At 46.6% G+C, this 13,875-nt stretch overlaps 1 protein-coding gene across 2 annotated transcripts in view; it reads right to left on the bottom strand.

Moving 5' to 3' along the window:
* The window catches only part of ENG (endoglin), an 89,372-nt gene that overhangs the window by 63,163 nt on the left and 12,334 nt on the right, over positions 1-13,875 (bottom strand). For both annotated transcript variants that reach the window (XM_054997636.1, XM_054997637.1), the window contains exon 2: positions 3,723-3,889. In XM_054997636.1, the coding sequence (XP_054853611.1) occupies positions 3,723-3,889 (167 nt within the window). The remainder of the gene's footprint in view (positions 1-3,722; positions 3,890-13,875) is intronic.

The following is a 13,875-nucleotide window of genomic DNA, read 5'->3' as shown; positions in this document are numbered from 1 at the left end:
CGTCTAGCCAGCCATGCCCCCTCCCCTCCTTTCCATTCTTTCCCACTTCCCTCTTTCCGCTTTTTAATTTTTTTTTTAAATCCAGTGCAGGATGGACAAATTGCTACTTTGAAAGCATAGAGAGGGAAGTTTCCTTTGCAGAGAGAGTACAATTGAAATTGACCGACCTTCATCAATTTCACCTCCTAGCTAAACTGAGGAGGCCAGTCAATTTCTCCTGGTTTCTATCTACACCTGTTGCGAATAGAAAGGTTTTAAAAAGCTGCCTCCTTGTTGAGGGTGGGCAGGTTGTCATCGTCTATGCCTTCCCCCCTGCCCCCAGTTCTCAACCGGAGAACCAGCCAGAATGGAGCTGCTCAAATATGACCAAAAAAAAATGGGGCCATGTGGACCAAACGTAAGAGGTGAGAATGGCCATATACAAGCCGATTTCACACCTATCGGCTTGACTTCAGGGATAGTGAGGAGTTACGTCCCTGGTGCAGAAAGGGCTTGGATCTTGGTCAGAGATTTTCTCCATGCTTTCCCCTTGTGCCTGCCATCCTCCCCACAGCAGGCTTTTTGCCAGAGTTTCTTTTATTATCTGGAGTAGGTGTACTCACTATAATGTTCTAACTATATAGCAATATTCTTTTTAACGATAATAACAAAAAATCATACAGAAAGCAGTTTGGGGAATCCATGAACTGATACTGGGGGAAACCTGGGGGTGGGGAGCTATATCATGCAGAAGCCAAAGAAACTGGCTGCAGTCTGAGGGGTGGGGTGGATGTTGAGCAGCGATGTTCCGTGGCCGGTAAGCAGTGTGAAAACAGGCCTGGCTGGCCACTGTAGGAAACTGACTTAAAGGAACCCTTGGCTAGATCCAATAAGGCTGCTCTCATAAAGATGTTTCCAACACTGGCACACACTGTTAAGTAGATATAATGTCACTAGCAGTCTCTGTCTCATCGGCAGTGTGGATCTCAACATTAAGCTAGAACAGGGAATAAGGCATATTCCTCCAGTAAGGTTGTCAGGTATCCTGAAGGTCCAACTCAGAGCAAAAAGGTAGAGCCAAGAGGGCACTTTTAAAAAATGCCTTTTCTAAAGTTTCTTCTTCAAACTTATCTCCACTGCAGGATCATCCACTTACTTCCAGCACATGTCCAACATCATGTTATTAATTATTTATTTTGAAGGGGTGTGAGTGTTAAAGAATCACAGAGGGAAGCCCATCCCCCAAACAAGAAGTATAAATTCTTAGGGGACAAGAAGGCCAACTTCTCCAGCTCTTTATTTCTCTTCACATACCCCTTCCCTTTGAAATGAAGTTCAGCTGCCCTCAACATTCCAAAGACAATGAGCATCTTCAGCCCTAATCAGGGTGTTTTTTAAAAAATGCCCGCCTTGGCTGGAAGTCCCCTATTTCACAGCCTTACTGACAGGCCCTCAGTCATTCGTTATTTGAAGGGATGGAGGATGATGCCTACTTTGCTGTCCGGCTCTTAAGCACCCAACTGAGAGCCAATATACACAATATGTATGACAAGCAGGGCTCATTTTGAGGAGGAACGTGCGGGAACGTAGTTCCGGCAGTTCCGGAAAGAGGTCACCTGATTCTCGGCCATTTTGGGCCCGTTTTAGCATGGATTGGGGCCAAAACGGCCCGGATCGGGCCTCTGACAGGTGGTAGATCACTCTCCTGCTCAGAAGTGGCCCGATCCTGACCATTTTGGGCCCCTTTTCGAACATTTTCAGCCCCTTTTTGCCATTTTGGGTCCAATTTAGGCCTTGAATGGCCAGGATTGGGTCCAAAACAGCCAGGATAGGTGATGTCAGGGGGTGTGGCATATGCAAATCAGTTATGCTAATGACACAGTTCTGGTGCTGTCAGGAGGCATGGCATATGCTAATGAGTTATGCTAATGAGTTCCTCCAGCTCTTTTTCTACGAATGACCCCTGTCAGCCAGTTTGGTGTAGTGGTTAAGAGTGCAGGACTCTAATCTGGAGAACTGGGTTTGATTCCCCACTCCTGCACTTGAAGCCAGTTGGGTGACCTTGGGCTAGTCACACCTCTCTGGAGCTCTCTCAGCCCTACCCACCTCACAGGGTGTTTGTTGTGGGGATAATAATAACACACTTCGTAAACCACTGTTAGTGGGCATTAAGTTGTTCTGAAGGGTGGTATATAAATCAAATGTTGTTGTTGTTGTTGTTGTTATTAAGGTCACAGGTGCCCGACCCACTTGTTTCATGGAGGATTAGTGTAACTCACTTTGAAAGAGTTCTGTTGTCCGAACATTGCAAGGGGAAAGGAGGGACTTGCCCCTCCCTCAGGCTCCATGTGTCCAAACAGCCCCCTCCCCAGCCATTTTTGCTGGTGAAAATGGCACAGCTGAGAAGGAACTGAGGAACTGAGAAGCCCCTCCTCCCCCTGTATCATGATATGTCATACGTGTTGCATTTTTTGGCCTTTAAATGTGATGCTGGCAAGGCACAAAGCTCTTCCTTGTGCAAGTTTACAGTGGCAAAGTGTATTATTTATTTAAACATGACTGTGGCTTGTGCAAAGCAGCATGTGTGCTTCATGAGCAAGCCAGAGGCCCATAGCGAGAGTTATCAGCATCTGTGGGGGTGGGGCTGGAGATCCAGTTAAAAGAGATCAGTTCCCCTGGAGAAAATGAAGGTGGGCTTTATGACATTATACACGGCTGGGGACCCTCCCCTCTGCAAATGTCACCTTCTCCAGGGTCCACCCCCTGAACTTCCAGAAATTTCCCAACCCAGAGTTGGCAATCCTATTTTTTGGCTTAACGTTGGCAAGGAGACAACATCAGGCAGGATTCTTAGCAACACATGTTATTCTTCTGTTATACTTCCTGCTTTACTTTCTCCTCCAATTTTCTTTTTCCCCCTTTCTCTGCCCTGCTAGTCTAGAGGGCCTAGTCCTCCAGCAACAGATCATGGTCCCTTGATAGGATGCACTTTTAAACTAACAATGAATTAACAAAACAGCTATTAAAACAACACCCTCCTGGTAGCCCAGGCGAGTATTATGCGGGTGCACTTGCTAAGTAAGGTTGTACTCTTGCTTTGCATGGGTAGCAGCCCGATTTTAAAAAGATCCTGATTTCCGTGCAAAGATATATCCGGAGTGGTGGAGTTCCTTGACAGCATACCCCATAAATCTCGCCCCAACAAAGAAAAAATACCAAGAATGGGAGAATGTGCAGGAAAATAGAAGCTGTACGCAGGGCTTTTTTCTGGGAAAAGAGGTGGTGGAACTCAAGACCGCACAATGACATCACTTTGGGTCAGCTGGAACAAGGGGGGAGTTTTTTAATGTTTGAATCGCCCTTGGCAAAAATGGTCACATGGCCGGTGGCCCTGCCCCCTGATCTCCAGACAGAGGGGAGTTTAGATTCCCCGAGGGCAATCTAAACTTCCCCTCTGTCTGGAGATCAGGGGGCGGGGCCACCAGCCATGTGACCATTTTTAAGAGGTGCCGGAACTCCGTTCCACCACGTTCCCACTGAAAAAAAGCCGTGGCTATAGGATTGCAAGAGCAATCCTTTAGTAGAACAGCTCTCCACTCTGGTTCTAGCCCTTCGCTCTGAAATTTAATTCCTTCCCACAGAAACCCTGAGGTGCAGGTTGAAACCTTGAGACTCCAGGAGACCTAATAAGACTAATTGCTGGCAAAGAGGGTGTGAGAACGTCACTGTACTCAGCCACTCACCCCGCTCCCGAATCCGTATTGTAGATAGAGGATGTGGACTTCCTGGTCAGCTTCTGGAGCACCCTGGCTCACGCAACCACTTGGGACCCTGCTGGTTGAGTACAGCACTTTGACTCCCTGTCCCTGCCCGAGTGGCTGAAGGGGGCACTCTTGAACAGTCACTGGGCCTAGGAAGAAAAGAAGCACAAGATCAGCCTTTTGCATGTCTCCCGAAGGGAGAAAGAGGCCAGACAAGCCTAAGACCAGATGGTAAAGGTTATGATGACACACCACTAGAATTGCCCTGGAAAATAATCATTACAAAGGGAACATTTTTGAGCATGTGCAGAGTGGGAATTCAGGAGGACTAAGGACATTTTCATACATGAGGCCTAAATTGGCTTGGTTTTGTAACAAAAATGTCAAATCTACAGTGCCCAGAATGCTCATTCACATTATATATACCCAGGGCTCATTTCAAGGGGGAACGTGCAGGAACGCAGTTCTGGCAATTAGGGTTGCCAGCCTCAAGGGGGTGGCTGGAGGTCTCCCGGAATTACGACTGATCTCCAGGCGAGATCAAAGGAGCTAAGGACAATCTACATGGCTCTCCTCCATTTTATCCTCACAGCAACCCATGCTGAGAGAAACTGGCTGGCCCAAGCAGGGCCGGCCCACCCATTGTGGCTGGAGGTCTCCCGGAATTACGACTGATCTCCAGGCGACAGAGATCAGTTCCCCTGGAGAAAATGGCTGCTTTGGAGAGTGGACTCTATGGTATTATACCATTCTGAGGCCCTTCCCCTCCCCAAACCCCGCCCTCTCCAGGCTCCAACCCCAAAAACTCCAGGAATTTCCCAACCTGGACCTGGCAACCCTAGAACTTCTTGTTGTTTTGTGATTGAACAGCAACCCAATTCCTGCTCGCAAAATTGCTGAAGTGCCTACAGGTTCCATCACCCTGCCCTAGAAAGAAAACTAGGAGGCTCAGCGGCTTCCCATTTGGTCCCCGGGATAAATCGTTATCTATCGCACCATCCTTTCCTTTCCCAAAGGAGCTAAGGACAATCTACATGGCTCTCCTCCATTTTATCCTCACAGCAACCCATGCTGAGAGAAACTGGCTGGCCCAAGCAGGGCCGGCCCACCCATTGAGGCTGGCCCAGCAGCCGCCTCAGGGCGCTAAGGTGGAGGAGGGGCGCTGGCACGGGGGCAGGGGCGTGTGCCACAGAGCTGCTGCCACTGCCGCCGCTGACCAAGAGTGCATGCTGGTGGCAGCAGCGTGGGGCAGCTGAGTGGGCAGCCTCCCGTTCAGTTGCTCTGCGGGCCAGGCACAGCCGGTGGCCAGGGCGGCTGGCTGCGCCTGGCCCACAGAGCAACTGAATGGGAGGGCTGCAAGGCCCCCCCCCCACGTGTGCACCAGCCCTGCGTGATGACATCACACACAGTGATGTCATCACGCAGTCTGGTGCATGCGCGTGCACAGAGGCAGCCGTTAAGCTGCCTCAGGTGTCGGCGATGTTGGAGCTGGCTCTGGGCCCAAGATCACCTAGTGAGACTGATGGCTGAGTGGGAATTTGAACCTGGTTCTCCCCAGCTGTCAACCAACTCTCTTACTTCTATATAAAGTAAATCACAAAATACTAACCTAATAACTGCCAACCAAAACCAATGAGTATAAATGCACAGCACCAGTAAGCCATCTCAAAGTATTTAAATCAGTTTGGCCTTTTAGGCCCTCTGAAAAAACGCTCTTCCAACTTGGAAACCTAAGTGCTAAACAAGGGCCAAGTGAGCATCCTAAGGGGAAAGTCTACAGTATTGGTGCCACCCCTGAAAAGGCCCTTCCTATGTAACTACCCACTGGACCTCCAGGGGTAGGGGAAATACAAAGTAGGGCCCATAAAGATAATCTGAGCATGCAGGTGAGTTTGTATGGGAGAACGCAGCATATAAAGCACAGGGATGCTACAGAATTTGGCAGCTCCACCTTTCAACCTGAAAATTCTTGTTTTGATTTTATGCCACTTGAAGGAGAGTCTTTATTTTGGGGCTATTTTCTATTAGCTCATGTTGATTTTTTAACCTTTAAATGAATGCATTTTTAACATTATTTTGATGTATAAATAGCAGAAAAGAAAGAAACGAGGTCATAATGTGAACATGCAAAAACAAAACAAGAAAGGGACTATTGGGGGGGAAAGCCTCCTTGGGCTTCTCTAGAAAAGTCAAAATCAGTGCCTTGAATTGGACTCAGAAACCATGGTTGCTTTCTTCCAAGTGAAAGGGTTCTTAAACCCTCTCTTTCCCAGCACATTGGCTCCTGACAGCTGGAAATCTCTCTCCAGCATTTAGCTTGTAATATCCCGTGTGGAATAGAAGGAGGATCTAGCTAGCAAAAGAGAAAAAAGACATTTCTGCAGTTTTAACTGGAAAGAGTGAGCTTGGAGTTTCTAGCCGAGTTAGCAGAAACTAACCTTAGATGGGGGATGCTGCAAAAGTTACTATATGGGAATCTGATTCAGGGTTAGTGGATTTGCAGTCTCCTGTAGGAATGCCTATATGTTTCCAGTATTCTTTGTTTGCATATCCTACTACATAAAAGGCAAGCCGTATTGGCGATGACTCACTTTTTATCCTCGTGCAGGCACATTGCCGAAGACTCTGGCCTCAAGGCCGCTGTGAAATGCCCACTTGCCACCAGGAGGGGGACCACCAAATCAATGGACTAAGCACTCCTCCGTGCGCCTCCTCTCAGCGGCCTCCTGCTCTCGCCTCGGGGCCACTGTAAAGTGCCCGCTTGCCGCTGGGAGGAGGCCTGCCAGATTGATGGACTAAGTACTCCTCCATGCGCCTCCCCTCAATGCCCTCCCACTCTGGCCTCCAGGCTGCTGCAAACTGCCCGCTTGCCACTGGGAGGAGTACTCAGGCTGTCAATCCACCAGGCCCCCTCACAGCAGCAAGCGGACACTTCGCAGCAGCTCCCAGGCCAGAGCAGGAGGCCACTGAAGGGAAGAAGAGCAGAATCCAAATATGAAGAAATGAAAAATAAAAAAAAAATACCAACAACAGTTTTCTAGAACCCGTTATATTTTTTCACACAAGGGGCTTTGTTACTAGTTTGTAAATAAAGACGCTATTACAACAGTGCTCAAAATCTCCACATGCTCTCATCCGAAGGAAACCATACCCAAGAGGCTCAGAAAAGTGAGGAGTGTGTAACAATGTCGAGACCTATCTCTTTGTAAAAGATTTCAAGCAAGAGCAGGAAGAAATTCAGACCAGGAGTTCTCCATCAACGCCTCACAGCTAGCAAAATCTTTATGCTCTGATTGCTTAAAAAAAAAAAAGAATAAAACTTCCTCTCGATTGTCACATGAGCCAAATGAAGCTATGCCCGAATGGAGACTTCCTCTTGCAGTCAACCCTGCCAGAAACACATGATGCCTTAGACAAACAATTGGACAAAGGAGGAAGTTACCTTTCTCCAGGGAGGGCTCCCCAGTACTCCTCTGCCCTGGGGAGGGGGAGAGGAAAGGTCTGCCGCAGGGCCAGAGGAGCAAATTGGAAAATCCTATGCTATTACTGAAGTCATCCACAGATGGGGGAATTTGGGGGATTTTTATGAAGATGAATTTAATAAATTAATTTTAGGAAATACATCCTCCCGTTAAATGGAAAATCTGTTACTGGAAAGGTGACTATTTACAACTGGCAACTGGAGGATAAGGACAGGAAGCACACAAAGATTAAAAACGTTTTTAAATTCTTCATTTCCTTTTCCCTCAGTAATACAAAACTGTATGACAAACACACCAAAGAGAGGGGGGGGAGAAACAGAGAAAGAGAACGAGTGGGTTTACAGGTCTAACCTGACGGAATTTTGCAGAGTAGTAAACCTGTTAGTCTGTCATAGGAAAATAGAATAAACATCCAGTGGCACGTTAACGACTAACAACGTTTATTTCAAATGTGCTTTCATGCTTCACAATTCACTTCTTCAGATATGTGGAGGGGAGATCATACTGGGGCCATTTTCACACTGCTTGTCGGCCACGGAACATCACACCAAGCTCCCGGAACGACAGCATCTTTCTGGCACGATTTCGCGCAAGAACTACCGGTAGTACGGTAGTACGTTAGAACAGTAGTTCTCGCGCGAAATCATACCAGGAAGACACTGTCATTCCGGGAGCACAGCGCAATGTTCCATGGCCGGTAAGCTGTGTGAAAACAGCCTGGGAATTCTTCGTTTGGGGAACATTACAAGCAGGATTACAACCCCCTCCCCCTGCCCTTGTAATCTTCACCATAAGAAACGTTCTCAGTATGAGCTCTTGTTCCCATATCTGAAGAAGTGAAAAGTGATGCGCGAAAGCTCATAAAATGTTGTTCGTATTTAAGGTGCTACTGGATTTTGGTTTTACTCAGTGTTATTTTTAGCACCCAAAATGAAAATCAAAGACTCAAATTATAAATGGAGATCATTAATACATACATGAAAAGCAGGATAGTTTCTGTTACACAGCTTACTCTTCAACAATGCGTAAAAGGGACAAATGTATATCAAACATATAGTTTGCATGATTCTTCTCTGAAACGTCTGTAGCTTTGTAATACTATTTTTTCACATTATCAAATGGATCCAAATTCAGTCATGGCATTTCAGCATACGCAGAAATTTATCTTACAAGGAAAGTTTATCTGATCCCTGGCAGGATTTAATCACACATAAGGAAAAGGAAATGATATGTGAATGTGTGAGTGCGTGTGAGAGAAATTCTACAGTTCACTGTTATAGATTTCCATGGGTTTTAAATACAACCATGCGTGAGCACATGCTGTATAATTATGAAGGCTTCTAGTGATGCTAACTGCATTTTGAGCTTTCTAATGTTCTCCTCTTGTCCTACCACAGATTTCCCTCTGCCAAACAAATAGGGAAAGGGACCTCTCTGACCCAAGGTGAGGCATTCAGGTTGTGTGACGAAACACGTTTTCCATTCCCAGACCTCTGTCTGTAGCAGGGCTGACCAACTGTTGGCCTTCATGTCAAATCTGTTCTTTCTAAACTTCATTTGGCCCAACTACATTTTTAAAATAATGTTGTTGTTGTTGTTGTTATTAATATCATATTTGTATTCCGCTCTCCCCGCAAGCAGGCTCAGGGAGGATAATCAAAAGCATTATTTTTTTAAAATGTTGAAAAAAGGTGCACGTTTCATATGAATACAATTGCTTATTTTGAAAAAAGACAAAGGATTTCTGCTAATCTGCCTTTGGGAGGGGATCCTTCAGGAAGGACAGCTGTGCTTCAGCAATCCTTCCCCCTCATGACCTCATATTATTTGACATATGAGGGCCACAGCTGTGAAAATTCTTACTTTCTTACAGTGCTGGACATTCTGATATGTCACAATGAAAACAGGGACTCACTTGTAACATCCCTGTTCTTACTATAAGTGATCACGGTCCAAGACCTGTCCCACAGCTACCATTAGACATTGCTCTTCTCTGCCTGCTGTATTCATTGTTACTACAATAGATTGCCCTCTACTGATTTAAAAGCCAGGAGGCTGTTCATTCCATGGGTGAATGTAGGAAGAGATAAATGTCCTACAACATGCTAGCAACAACTCAAAATATATGTTGGTAAGTGTGGTACTTCAGTGTTCATGCACATGCATTCATGTGGATGTGCTCTAGAGATTCAAATTCCCCCCAAATGAAGTGTGGGAATGTTCCTGTGGCCAGCGCAATAACGTCACTTCTGGAAGTGACGTTGCTGCCCCCCCCCCCCGGGAGCATGTGCACGGCACCTCTGGGGGGCTTGCTACCTCCTGCCAATCATTGGGTGATCAGCAGGCAGGGGGGCAAATCCCAGGGAGTTTTCCCGCCACTCCCATGTTACCTGGTACTACCAATGTTTTATTATATGTTTTATTAGATATATTTATATGTTGTGAATCTGCTCTGAGCCTGCTTGTAGGGAGAGTGGACTATAAATAAAATAAATAAATAAATAAAATGTTCTGAGGGTTAGAAAAGACGGCTTCTGAGTTCATGTTAGACAGCTACCATTCTTTATTCTTCACCTTGGCAAGCCTCCATGATACACCAACTCAACATGGAGAAGGTCTACTCGCTACCAGATGGGTAAGATGAACAGCTATTGGATGTCAATCAGAGAAGCTTAAGTTAGTCAGCTCTTAAAGTTTTAGACAGATTTTAGTTTAGCAACAATAAGGGTTGTTTTGTATCTTTTGCCTGTTTTGCTTGAGTGCTTTCATGTTTTGCAACACTCTCTAAAAGCTAATAAAATATATTTTATTCAAGCAGTGTCTAGATTCACTGACTGAGATGTGAGTACACCCCAAAGATGAACCCGAGGTTTAAGAGTAAGAGCCTCCATGAAGGCAGAACTCTCAGCCCAAATTAAGTAAAAGGGTCAAGCTCCATTTCTGCCTGACTGTCGGTTTGGCTGTTTTCAGCACCTAAAGTAGGAGGTGACAAGGCTTGAACCTTACACAGGCCACCAAGGAAGACTCTGCAGAGGAAGGCAATGGCAAACCACCTCTGCTTCTAGAGATTGGGCACGAACCTGAATACGAACCAAAACCCCCCATGAACCAGCCCAGTTCGTGGGTCACGAACCAGTGGTTCATGGAAGCTCGTTTCCACGAACTTCCACAAACTGGTCTACTGGTTCATTTGGTTCGCTTTAAAGGGCAATGCCCCTTTCTGTGCCACTGCAAAGTGGCAGGGAAAGGGGCAGTTTAAATGGCCATTCCCCCACCACTTGGAGCAGGAAGACCCTTTTCAGCCTCCTCCACCACGCAGCGGTGGAGGAGGCTGAAAACGCCCTTCCTTGCCCTTCGCTGGAGGAGGCCGCATGTCCACAGGGCGATGGAGAACGCTGGAGCCGCTGCTGCTGGGCTGCAGCCTCCACCACCCCAGCAGCAGAGCCAAGGTGGGGGCTTGGGTGGGGGGCTGGGGCTGGGGTAAATGGGCTTTGGGCCATTTAAAGGGTCCTGACACTTGCAAGTGGCAAGAAAGGGCCCTTAAAACTATCAAATGCCTTTTTCCCTGTCGCTGCTAAGCAGCCGGAAAGGGGCATTTAAACCCCATGACCCACAAACTGGTTTGTGAACTTGCCCCAGTTCGCGGGGGTTCCTGGTTCCTGGTTCCAGGTTCGTGAAAACGCCACGAACCATGAATCCCATGGTTCGTGCTCATGTCTATCTGCTTTTCGCTTGCTTTTAAAGCCCCTTGTCAGGATCGCCATAAGTCAGTTGCGATTTGGTGGGACGTACATACATACATAACCTGGAGTTAGATTACTGGTGAAAGACTCAGCAGAGAAAACTTCTGTTTCTCCTGAGGATTTATTGAAAGAGATGTCAAGGTTTGGTCACTGTTTCTGGGTGACAAGATGTGGCTAGAGTGGCCTGTTGAAAGTTAGCATCTTCCATATTCTTTTTGTTCCCAACGGGGCAGTTATACAATGACTGAAGATTAGAAAAAGCGTTCTACATATTCCTCACTGCTCTTGATTATTTCAGATCAAGCTCTAACACAGGTGAACACAAATCTTTATGCTGTGACGTGATGAAAGGGTAGCTCTGTAGAAGCCGTCAGCATTTTATCTCTCTGCCCTCAAGTAGAACAATTGCAGCACACATTTGGCTAGGTTTTTAAAGACTGAATTCTTTTGCTAACAAAGTACTGCTGATTCAGCAGCCCTGCGTAGATTTTTTCATTATATTTCATTATATAGATGCATACTACTGCTAATTACCCAGTGTTTGGTGCACGCTTGCGTGTGGGTTTATTTTAAATCCACAGATGACCAAGCAATAATTAGAGACGTTACCAAACTTCCTTACTCCTCTGGTTCGATTCACATTTCTTTTACGTTTTCTTGGTGACTGGGACAAATTTACAGCAGTCTTTTTCCCAGTCGAAGTAACCAAATTTGAAGTTAAAACAGACCCCCATTTTTGTATATAAATGGCATAAAATTGATGAATTGTAAAAATGCCATGAAAGAAATGAACAAAAAGAGAAAACTAGCAAAGTAAGGGGTGGGATAAACAATACTTACTAGGAATACAAACTTAAACTAAAAGAAATGAAAAATTCGTCCATCCCCATTAATAGCCAGCTGCCCTCCACTATGATAGCCTAGTGGCTATTTTAATGCTCCAAGATTCAAATGTCCACACAACAGGATAAACGCAATTATGCAGAGTAGCAAAGCCCAGTTTCTTGATCCTGTTTTAAGGAAAATGGTGTTGTGGCTGTAATCAGGGCTTTTTTTTCTGGGAAAAGAGGTGGTGGAACTCAGTGGGTTGCCAGCACAGGGGGCAACTCCTGGCGGGAAGTGGTGTCCCTGGTACCACATGTGCATGCGCTAAGTGCGCACATGCTTCCGGGACTGCGCAATGATGTCCCTTTGGGTCACCTGGAACAAGGAGGAAGTTTTTTAAAGTTTAAATCACCCTCAGTGAAAATGGTCACATGGCCAGTGGCCCCACCCCCTGATCTCCAGACAAAGGGGAGTTTAGATCGCCTTCCATGTCATGGCATGAAGGGCAATCTGAACTCCCCTCTGTCTGCAGATCAGGGGGCGGGACCAACAGCCATGTGACCATTTTCAAGAGGTGCTGTAACATTCCACCGCGTTCCAGCTGAAAAAAGGCCCTGGCTGTAATAAATTCAGGAAGAAGATGGAAGAAGAGGATATTCAGCCTGCAAGATGATGGAGAAGTCAAGCAGAGATACGGCAGATTCCTCAGAATCCCTGACTTCAAGTTCACAAGCCATGCCTCTTCCATGACGCTGTGTCCTCGACCCACCTATTGTCCTGCATTTCCTTTCTGTACCAACCTAGGCCAGCCTCATAGCCAGCAGCATCAGGAGGAAGACAAACAGTTGCTTATCTGGGCTCTGCAGGCAGCGTCACCCTTCCCTTTCATAGCCCGACCCCTCACAGCCTGTCTAGGAAAATACCGTCGGGAGTCAGGACCAGACACTGAACCCACGTGGCTGTGGAGAACTCCACAGACAAGGTTTATCTGTTTATGTTATTTCGGCCCCGAACTGAGAGATCTCTGTGGAGCCCATGCACACAAAGGCGAGAAGATTAGATCGGCATGGCGACAGTGAATGGCTCAGAGACCCATTTCCAAGCGAATGGCACCAGCTGCCTGCGTCTATGGGAGATTAACCAAGTGGTCTGGCTTGCAAGTTCCCATGCAGGAGTCACAGCTGATTCATTCAAACTGGAAGCTTGGATTATTATTTGAAAGTGCACAGCATCTGAACAGAACAGTTCGGTCTAATAAAAACGAAGGTCGTTAGCTTTGGAATTCTAATTCTCTTTCCCGTGAACAGCGGAGGCTGCTTTGGCCTTCTGTAACATCACAGAGCCCTGAGCTAACAGCAACTAGAAAAGCCACGAAACCTCTGCCTGTCAAACCCCACTCAGAGCAGATCAGCTGCTAGCTACTGCTGGACCGGACAAGGAGGGCTGCCCACTTGGAGAAAAAATGTCCTGCCTCCTTAACAGAGGCTTATTTCCAGGTGATGTTATCTACCTCCATACCATGAAAAGCTTCCTATACTTGCTGCCACACAATAAAGCTCCGTTAAAGGAACAGGACTTTTTTCCCTCCAGGTTGTTGGCAAATCTGCGGGCAACACTTGGAGCACAAGAAGATACCCATCAGTAAAAGACAAGTTGCATTCTTATTGGGATTGAGATCACACAGAGAGACTAGAGGGAATTTAATCCTTCAACCTCCTTTCAGTGGCACTTGGTAACAATCCCAACCCCCCTCCACCCTGTCTCTAATGAACATACAAAGCACTAGCAATAAGACGGTAGTTAAAATGATGTAACCCCAACTGGCTAACATACAGTTGCAGATAAAGAGCAGTTATGGTTATCACTCATTATTCGGATCTTAAAAAGAGGAAGATGGATGCAGACCCAGGACTACCAGGCCCTACATAGGACTACCAGGCCCTACATCATCAGTGCTTAGGGATTTGCCCCCTCGCCTGCTGATCCTCCACCACTGGCAGGCACCCCGGGAACATGTACGGCAATGTCACTTCTGGAAGTGATGTTGTCTTACCAGCTGGGGGAATGTTCCTGCACTTCATTCGG

Source organism: Eublepharis macularius, chromosome 14, assembly GCF_028583425.1.
Source record: "Eublepharis macularius isolate TG4126 chromosome 14, MPM_Emac_v1.0, whole genome shotgun sequence".
Lineage (NCBI taxonomy): Eukaryota > Metazoa > Chordata > Lepidosauria > Squamata > Eublepharidae > Eublepharis > Eublepharis macularius.
The sequence above is the reverse complement of the archived record's forward strand: the minus strand, read 5'-3'. Positions and strand labels throughout refer to the sequence as shown.